This window comes from Nicotiana tomentosiformis, chromosome 4 (assembly GCF_000390325.3).
Source record: "Nicotiana tomentosiformis chromosome 4, ASM39032v3, whole genome shotgun sequence".
In the NCBI taxonomy this organism is placed as follows: Eukaryota; Viridiplantae; Streptophyta; class Magnoliopsida; order Solanales; family Solanaceae; genus Nicotiana; species Nicotiana tomentosiformis.
In genome coordinates this window covers 793,635-804,270 of record NC_090815.1, presented here as the reverse complement: position 1 = coordinate 804,270, position 10,636 = coordinate 793,635, and the positions used below count along the sequence as shown (strand labels likewise).

Below are 10,636 nucleotides of genomic sequence, written 5' to 3'. Positions count from 1 at the left end.
GGTTAAATTTTTACTGTGTGAATATTTTTCCAAGATTATAGACATGATTGTTTCTTTGAAAAAGTCTAAAAGATCACCTTAGGGGAAAGCTACATTAGGTAAAGATATCCCATCATTGATTGAGCACTAGCTAGGAAGAATCCAAAAGCCACCTGTGTGTTTGGGCCAAGTGGGAAATTCAGGTTTTGGTCTGAATTAATTGTATTAAAGCAAGATATGATAGTGATACCACATTTGTCTCTATTTCCATTGACAATAAACATTAGTACGTCGAGCCAACTTGGCAAATGGGCGGGTATGATTGGAGATGGGACGGGTCGAAAACGGGTATCGAAAATAATTAATAAATAAACGAATAAATTATTTGATCCGATCGACCCGACTCATATTTAATACGGATAAAAAACGAATTAACCGGCGGATAATGTGTAACCATATTATTATCCATGGCTTCATGAATATGAACACTTTTGGAAGAATTTTTAGTCTATCAAACTTGAGGACCCCCAATTTGAGGTCTTATAAATGTAAAAATTAAACTCATTTGTTATCCATTGGTTATCCATTTTCTAAATGGATAATATGGTTCTTATCCACATTTGACCTATTTTTAAAAAATTTATTATCCAACCCATTTTTAGTGAATAATATAGGTGACTAACTATTTTTTTCTTTTAACCATTTTGCCACCCCTAATCCTAGAAGTGGACAAAGTTATGATTTAATTTGCGTTAGTTTGCTATATCTACAATAATAAATGAGAGATATGAAAGAAAATGTGTCTTTCACTATAATTTTTAAAAAAATTGAAGAATTAACATCAATAATCGCCCATCCATAGTTTAACTAAAAGTAGTGGTTGGATCATGAATGTATAATATATGTTTAAATAAAATAAAATAAATATATAATTATATATAATTAATGTATAATCTACATATACCCAAAAATTAAATAGTATGTAAAGGTAACTTTAAAAGTTGGAAGCCATGTTGGTACTTTACCTCTCTATATAGCTTTATTTGTCCAAAAATTTAAAAATTCCAATGCTGGGATGTGGTGAAAGAAGATTTGATGACTACTTTTCAAAACTTCCACTCACATCAATTGTTTGAGAAGAGTTTTAATGTTACTTATGTAGCATTAATTCCAAAGAAGGCCAGGGCGATGGAACTAAAAGAATATAGACCTATAAGTCTCATAACTAGTGTGTATAAGATCATTTCAAATGTGTTGACAGAGAGATTGAAGACAGTCATTCACAAACTGGTTGACACTCAACAAATGGCTTTTATCAAAGGTAGGCAAATCATGGATGCAACCCTAATAGCAAACGAATGTATTGATTCCAGGGTTAAAAGTAAGATCCATGGGATCCTTGGTAAACTGGATATTGAGAAGGCATATGACCATATAAACTGAAACTATTTGCTGAAAACTCTAAAGAATATGGGCTTTGGAAGCAAGTGGATCAAATGGATAGGTTTTTTGCATCAACACTGTTAAGTTTTTCATTCTAGTTAATGGTTCTCCAGATGGTTTCTTTTCTTCACAGAGAGGGCTAAGGCAAGGAGACCATCTGTCTCCTTTCCTTTTTATAATTGTAATGGAAGGTCTGAATAGTATGATTAAGAAGGCAAATCGGGAGAGGTGGATAAGGGATTTCAAGGCAGTGAATAATGTTAGTAGCAATCTGGAGATTACTCATATGCTTTATGCGGATGATTCTTTGGTGTTCTGTGATGCTAAAGAAGAGCAAGTTAGACATCTGAGGTTGATCTTATCGGTCTTTGAAGTTGTCTCAGGGTTACATGTCAACTGGAGTAAGTCACAGGTGTACACAGTTAATGAGGTCACCAACATTCAAAGATTGGCAGGGGTGCTAGGCTGTCAAGTGAGAAATCTCTGGATGCCCTTGGGAGCAAAAATTAGATCCCAAGAATTATAGAATGAGGTGCTGGAGAGGTGTGAAAAGGAACTTGCTACATGGAAAGGAAATTATCTTTCTCTGGGAGGGAAGATTACTTTAGTCAATAATATGATAGATGCTCTTCCTACTTGCATGATGTCTCTTTTCCCAATTCCTGTAAAAGTTGAGAAAAAAGTGGATGCTTTAAGGAGGAAATTTATATGGCAAGGGAAAAAAGGAGAAGAATGCCTACAATTTGATAAAATGGAGCACTTTGCTTAAAAGCAAGAGGGATGGAGGTTTGGGAATCTGAAATTTGAGACAACATAACAAGAGTTTACATATGAAGTGGCTATGGAGATTTTCTCTGGAGGATCAAACTTTATGGAAGAAGGTTATATGTGAAAAATATGGGGCAGATGGAAGGTGGTGTACAACATGAGCTTCTGGACCCTATGGTATAAGTGTATAGAAGTCAATTAAAAATTTATGGCCAGGATTTATCAGCAATGTTAGAATCAAAGTAGGGAATGACAATAAAACTTCTTTCTGAAATGATGATTTAATTGGTAATGGACCTCTTAAAGAGGCTTTTTCTAGATTTGTTCACTATAGTACAGCAACCGCAAGCTACTGTGGCTGAGGTATGTAGTATGCAGGGGTGGAACGTTACGTTCAGAAGGTTCCTCAATGACTGGGAGGTTACAAGAGTGATTGAATTCTACAAATTGTTGGATGGTTTTAAGGGCATCATAGAAGAAAAGGACAGACTTATTTGGGAAAGAAACAACGGAGGAGTATATACTGTAAAGTTAGCATATGGAATCTTGAATAGCTTTGGTCACATGAACAATGTGACATGGTACTGGAAGCACATCTGGAAGGTGAAAATCCCTTTTCAAGTGGCTTATTTTTGTTGGCTTGTAGTCAAAGAGGTTGTTCTAACTCATGACTGTTTAATGAGGAGATGAATTCTTATGTGTTCCAAATGTTTCTTGTGTGGAAAAGAGATTGAAACAAACAACCACCTCTTTTTATATTGCAAAGTAACTAGTAGGTTGTGGTATCTTTTCATGAGTATGAAAGGTGTGAAATGGGCAATACCTAGGACAACTGCATAAATGTTAGCTTGCTGGAATGACCCAGGTATTATACTAAGGCAGAAGCATTGGTGGAGGTTGATCCCAGCGTGTATTTGGTGGACAATTTGGTTGGAGAGAAATTCAAGGTGCTTTGAAGATAGAGCTAACACTGAACAGAAGATCAAGACGAATTGTATATTTTTGTTTCACTTTTGGTGTAAAGAAACTCTAGTAGAGGATGTAGAGTCTATAGTGGATATGATTGGGTCTTTGTAACTACCACAAGTATGGGTCTGCGTTTTTGCTATTTTTCGAGGGTCTTGTTACTATCTTTAACTTTTAGCATAATCTTTATGCTAAAGGTTTTTCTACTTAATTTATAAAACTTGTTACCTTCTCAAAAAAAAAATCTTATGTTTTTTTAATTATTTGGGGTCCTGTTAATCACTACTATGTCTTATTCAAATAAGCATCAATTACGATTTTTACATATCTATTAAAAATATTGTTAATTATTAGAAGATACTTGTAAATAAACAAAGACATATTTTATTTTTAAAAATTGTACGGATTATTTATTGGAAAATCTTATAGCTTTGAAGGAAAAAAAACCCTAATGTTTTCATCTTGATTTTTCTAAAATACCACGTATTTTAAATTAAATTTATTTGATTATAACCACATTTAAAATGAATGGGAGGAAGCGTCACATAAAATGCTACGAAGGAAATATCTTGCATTAGTACAATTCTCAACTTACCCGTATGTTTAACTTGTCAAATTCTCAAATCACCCATAGTCTAACTTGATATTTAATTTACCCATTGTTTAATTGATTTTTCTTTGATTCTTAGCCAAAAATTTCGATTTCAATCCCTAAAAATGAAATCTCCTTTCAATAGATAGCTCCGAAGATAGATATCGGACACCAAATAAAAAATCAAAAAATAAATTTAGTGAAATAATATTCTTTTTATGCTATTCTCCCAAACCTCCGTTAGTGTAACTTTAGCTCGGCAGTTGTTGTTGTTTGAGTACCAGAAATGTCAAATAAAGGCAAAAGTGTCAATACAAAAAGCATTTATTGTGATTTATAAATAGCATATTGCGATTTAGAAATCGTATTTTCTATTACTATTGTGATTTATAAATCGCATTATTTATTGCGATTTACGCCTAACACATGTCGTGTAGAACTTATCTATATAGGCAATTTTCTTGCTTCTTTTCTGACTTAACCATACATGGCATTACCCAGCACCAGTAAGTACTTTGAAATCTTCTCTTCGTTTTCAACAGTTACTTCTTCCTTATTTTATGCAAAATCTGATACTCATTCATATAAACTATTTTTGTGGGTCTTTAAAAAATCTTTAATGTTCAAACAAATTAGATTAGTGAAGTGGGTTTCAATTGATTCTTGGTATATGACCATGTAAAGCTATTCCTTTTGTGATTGAATTAGAATTTGTTGTATTGATATTTCAACACTGAAATATCTGTGTTTATTTAGAGCATGTTTGGAAAGCCATATGAGGATTGAAATTAGGTGTAATTTAGACTTAGAGCATATTTGTTTGACCAAATAATTACTTGGTTGGTGAGGTATTGGGTGGAATTGGGATGGAGTAATTACAGTCTCAAATTAAAGAATTAGTTGTAATTAATGTAATTACTAGGGAATCTTTCCGCGTCCTTTTTTTCTTTCAATATTTATATTATTCATCTGGGAAACAAAAAAAGATAAAAGGCAGAGCATTTCAACTTCACTTCGTATCAACGATGTTTCTGCACTTTCACAGCAGGTAAGTTCCTTTTTTTTTACCTTTTTTATTTCATATTTTCTTGATATCTCCATATTGAACTTTTTTATTTCCTTAACTTCACGTTGCTTTGAGGCTTTGAGCTATGATTTTGTGCACTAGAATTTTTGACCTTTCAATTTTAGAAGGGTGAAATTTGGGTAGAAGAATAATTTAAAAAAAAAGAAAAAAAAAGAGTGATAACATTCACATGAGTTGGTAAAGAGTTTTAATTTGTTATTGAAAGTTATATTGCTCTCTTTTAAGTTATAATATTATTTATATGGAAGATACCAATTATTTTTATGATATTATGCAGTACTTTAATTATATAATATATTTTCTTATAAAAGAATATGCATTTTTAATATATGATACTCCCTCTTGTCCACGATAAGTGATTTTTTTGTATGTTTTCACACAGATTAAGAAATCCACTTTTTAACATTAATTAGCAATGAAATTGACCATATTAACCTTTACTATATCTTCACATAAACACCCCTAACACATACTCCAACATTATTTACTCCAAGGGCAATGTAGGGAAAAAATAATTAATTCATTCTTGAAATCTGAAAAAATAACTTATTTTAGACCACAAAAAAAGGCCAAAAAATCACTTATTGTGGACCGGAGGGAGTAATATATAATATTTAATACTCCCTCCATTTCAAATTAGATGAACTATTTTCCTTTTAGTCTCCAAAATCAATGACACATTTCTAAATTTAGAAATAATTCAATTTTAAACTCTTCATTTTACCCATTTTACCCTTAATGAGAAACTTTTATAACTAAACAAATGCCATGGCCCCACAAAGATTTTACCCCTTTAGCTTTTAAAACCACAAATTTCAAAAGTCTCTTCTTTTTTCTTAAACTCCGTGCCGAGTCAAACTACCTCATCTAAATTGAAATGGAAGGAGTATCTATTATACATAGAAATATTTATCACACAGTGAAATTATTTACATGTTAATTTAAAAAAATATTTATTTATCTATGTAATTACACTTGTACAACCAAACATGACACATGTAATTACACTATAATTACATCATGACAAACAAACAGGCCATTGTAATTACAATATTATGTAATTACCAGGCTGTATAATTACTACCCTAGTAATTACACAGGGCTTTCCAAACAGACTCTTAGTTAAAAAATGCTTCTTTGGTCCAAATTTAAAAGGGCTAAAAAAAGTTGAGAAATTTAGATGCTGAACTGTCCCTCCCATTTACCCTCATTGAGCTGTCAATGAGGATTCATAGCCGACCCCAACTTGTTTGGGACTAAGGTTTAGTTGTTATTGTATAACCGAGAAATTCTCGAGGGCTAGTGACGCACGATGTGAAACTCGATGGACAATGGACTCGCTCCTCTACTTTTTTTTACTTAAATACGAGGCTTTTGTTTGCACATTCAAACCTGTTGCGCGCGCCTAACCCACCCCTTTTTTTCTGTTTCTGTTTGCTTAGAACTTGTCTGGATGTAAAGAATTGAGGGTAATGTTCCAAAGTTTTTATAATAATGGAAGGCATTCTGAGTCCTTTGTTAGAAATGCTATATGGAATTACTTCCTTTGTCCCAATTTACATGACTTGCTACTATTTGGAATGAAATTCTCTTTGACTGTATGTTATACAAAATTTTTATTTTATTGTGTAATCTTTATTTCTGAAAAGATAAAGGAATCAGTTTACAACCTGAAGAATATATATTTTGACCCTTCTATTCTGGATCCCATAATTATGGGACGAAGGCAGTGTTATTACTTATAGCTTTTTCACTCTTATTAATGAAACATGCTTGATTTTGTCATTTTTTTTAAAGTTTATTTCCTATTAAGACTAGTATCCCGGTCTGCATCACGCTTGTTGTCTTTGTGTTAACCTTATTAGAAAGTTGCAAATTGACGAACTTTTTAAGTAGTCTCTAGATTTGTGAGTGAATATCGTCTATGCATTTATCACGACATACAAGGTTTCTAAGAGTAAATTTTCTAAGTAGAGCCTGATATACGTTAGTTTATATATACAAGTAGAGCCTGATATACGTTAGTTTATATATACAAGTCGAGCCTGATAAGATATGCTTATATACACCAATGAGTATTTAATGCCAAACTAAGAATTGAATTTATCAGAAGCTGTTGTTTGAAGATCATTTGAACTTCCCAAGTCCTCAAAATACTGCAAGTCGCAAGACTGCAAAAATTCAAACTTTGTTGCATTATTTGTGCCCTGCAATTCTTTTCAGACCTATATGATTATTGATAGGAAGTTAAGATATGGATACAAACTGTTGAGTAGGCGCTTTATTTCAATTGTTTTAGAACTGCTTTAAGGCAGCTACACACGAAATTACATGTACATAATTGATTCAAATGGCCTGCTCTTTATTTCATTTTTAAGAGGATCAGTGACAGGTCACATGGATATACCAAAAGGAGACAAGCTTGTCCTGAGGGGTTTAAAGTTCCATGGATATCATGGGGTGAAGCCAGAAGAGACGAAGCTGGGGCAGAAGTTCCTGGTGGATGTTGATGCTTGGATGGATCTTCGGCCAGCTGGTAAATCTGACTGCTTGTCAGATACTCTAAGTTACACAGATATATACAAGTGAGTGATGATTGCAATTGTGCTTCATTTTTTACTAACCGGGGGTTTTACAATTAAGGCTCTATCGCTCACTTTATCGATTGAAAATTCATTGTTTTGTTCCTAAAATGGGAAGTGTTATCTATAGATAGAAAGATATGATGATTCAGCAGTCTCCCTGTGGGTAAATTGAATTAAACAAATAGAAACAAACATATGAAAATTTAATTTTTGACAATTTTTTATCATTAACAAACTCTCATAGTAAGAATGTATTTCATTTAAAGTAGCATCCGTTGTTGCCGTGACGCAATTCCTTGTTGCTAAGTAACTGTAGAAAATTCAGTCATACGTTGTCTTTGGGAAATTGTTCTTGTCATTATGCTAGAAGATTTTTGTTTTTTCCTTTGGAGCCATTTAGTGTATATCATGTCACTTGATAGCTTTATAAAAAGAATCATGTCACTTGATGGATATCCGCAACATAAAGGAAAAGAAAAGGTAGAACCCATAAATTCTCTGGGAAGGGGAGAGGAGAAGGGTCAGCGGGCAATAGATATATCCACACCTTTGTATTGGTATTTTGAAGTCACAGCAGGAACCCGTACCTAATCCTGTTTGTTTAGTCCAAACTGGGACTTCTCCCCTATTTGTTCTTTATCGTCAAAGCTCTCGTTTTCTAGGCTAGATGAAATATTATTGTGTAGAATAGTTCATCAAAATAGGAAGAAAAAAAAACAATTCTTCTTGAAGCAATCTTTTTCAGTTTGGGATTACGTTGATCTACTACCGGGAAGGAAATATGATGAGTGCGACATGGGGATTTACTGTATCTACAACAACAACAACAACAACATACTCAGTAATATCCCATACTGTGGGGTCTGGGGAGGGTAGTGTGTATGCAGACCTTACCCCCCCTACCTTGTGAGTTGTGAGGATAGAGAGATTGTTTCCAATAGAAGGGGATTTACTGTATCTATTTGTTGGAATTCTACTTGACGTATCCTCTAGTGTTTTAGATGAAGTAGTCGTGTTTTATTTCATTTTTGTTCCTTATAGATATGTAAGAAGCAAGTAACATTAATTACTTTTTTGACCGCTAGGAGAAAGGGTTGAATCTCTATCATACTATGCAAACCTGATAAAGTTCAGGTCTTACTTGGCATAAGCTGTAGAACTATTTTTGGTTTTGGGACTTTTCCGAGGTGTCATGTATTTTCTTGGGAGAAGATGGTGAAGATAAAAAGAAAGTGACATTTTCCCTTTGTTTCCTTCACACCTTGCTAGAATGCAACTTTCTTCTGGTAGACGGTAATTTGAGAGGGGCATTGTCCAGATTGAGGAGGAAAGAGGGTTAAGTATCCTGTGGTCGGCTTTGGTTAACATCACTGATGATTACATGTAGCTATCTGGTAGTCTTTTGTTGGTTCATAATGGTTTGTCATAGCGTCAGGGCATCGAGAGAAGTTGGACACTACTTCTTTACCCTTCTTAACAAGCTTGATGACCTTTTGGCACTCTTCTACGTTCTGCAGTGTATGACTTGCAATCGAGCTTCAAATAATATGTGGGAACCCCATTTGAAAAAATGAACTTATTTAGAAGGAACCAAAATGCTAAGAATTTCCCTGCTCTAGTTATCTAGCTTCGTTAGCCAAGGCGAAAACCACCTTCCCTTTGGCTATGTAATGTATGCTGCTAACGGAAATGATGTTGACTTGATCTAGTACTCTAGGTTTGCTTAGCTAAGACAGGCTGCTTTAAGACTAAGATATGTAGACTTGAGAAATAACCACCAAACTTAACTGACACAAGAACTGAATCGAACATCAGATGATTTTCTCACTGAATTTTCTCTGTTGATCGTTATGGTTATTTTGGCATGATATTGCCTTGATATCATTTTCATCTGAGAATTGGCAGAATAGTGAAAGAGATTGTGGAGGGTCCACCTAGAAAACTTCTAGAGAAGGTGGCTGAGCTCATAGCATCTATAACGCTCGACAAGTATCCACAGGTATCTGCTGTTCGTGTTCAAGTTGGGAAGCCGCATGTGGCTGTTCAAGGATCTGTTGACTACTTAGGTGTCGAGATCATCAGACACAGAGGTCTTGATGGTTAAAACCCCGTCTTATTGCTTGTATTAATTTTTGTAATTCTAAATCCTGTTGTTCAATAACCGTTGTTGAAAGCTAGTTCCTTTTCATGTTTAGTGTTTAGAATCTTTTCCATCTGCATTTGCTCTTGTTATTAAAAACTATCTGGATTTCTGCTTCAGTAGAGGCCTGCAATTTCACCACAAAGCGTTGTTGGGTACTTGAATTTGGTTCTCTTATATATGGTTACTTCATCACATGAGCACCCAAGAGTGGCCGTTTCCTGTCTGTTAGGTGACTTCTTCTCATCTGCATCAGTCTTGGTAGGTAGAATTACCTTGTACCTGTGCTAGTGAGAGTATGAGCACTCTCGCGGTACAGTGCTATACTCCATGCATTTTTGGTCCCAGGGAAACGATCACAATGTCAAGGCATTTGTGCGTTTAGCAAAACTGCTTTTGACTCGTTAAAATGATAACATATCAGAGAGCAGAATTTTGTTCAACAGTGAGTTTATACATATCAAAGCCTTCATATTCAAATTAAGAGTGCATCACCATCTCTATAACTATAGTTTAACACAAAATAGCAGTTAAACATAAAACTATTCGATCACAATGGCAATAACTTTCAAGAATTAGAACAAGCAAAAGCAAGTGTTGTTACCAAATAAACTAAGAAGAGAATGAATTTGTATGTTTATTCGTGGTTCCTTCATATTTCTTTTCATTCAAAGCACCCATAGGAGGAAGTAAGTTGTAACATATTATTTTACACAATTATAAGAAAAGAGTTTGTATAACTGTAGTTTATTTGATTTTAAATTTCTGAATATTAGGAGTTTCTACGTAGTTCAAATAAGAAAAAAGTATAATGATAGAAAATTTTAATTGATTTCAAAGATCTATATATTAAGAAAATAATTAAATTACAATTTTGGTCAATAATATTTCGTTAAGATTTTTATGCTTTTAATATAACTAGTCTTAGTGTACGCGCGTTGCGCATGTTTTTTCATCTCAATGAGTAATTTTTTTGTAAGAAACTTACAGATTTAAAAAATAAATTGCGTTTGAGTGATAAAATAAAGTGTAAGCTTATGAAATTGTTGAATATTGATCATATATAGCTAACACAA

At 33.6% G+C, this 10,636-nt stretch overlaps 1 protein-coding gene across 5 annotated transcripts; it reads left to right on the top strand.

Annotated features, from left to right (window-relative positions):
- Positions 1-3,993: 3,993 nt before the first annotated feature.
- Positions 3,994-9,705, top strand: LOC104114319 (dihydroneopterin aldolase 1-like). 5 transcript variants are annotated; one of them, XM_009624735.4, is made up of 3 exons: positions 3,994-4,254; positions 7,228-7,420; positions 9,326-9,705. In XM_009624735.4, exons 1-3 carry the CDS (start codon positions 4,236-4,238, stop codon positions 9,522-9,524), a joined length of 411 nt encoding a protein of 136 aa, XP_009623030.1. In that variant the 5' UTR covers positions 3,994-4,235; the 3' UTR covers positions 9,525-9,705. The 5 variants fall into 5 exon arrangements, with proteins under 5 accessions (XP_009623030.1, XP_009623026.1, XP_009623028.1 ...); XM_009624731.4 differs by having other exon boundaries at positions 4,110-4,254; positions 7,214-7,420; XM_009624733.4 differs by having other exon boundaries at positions 4,120-4,254; positions 7,222-7,420.
- The last annotated feature ends 931 nt before the right edge of the window (positions 9,706-10,636 follow it).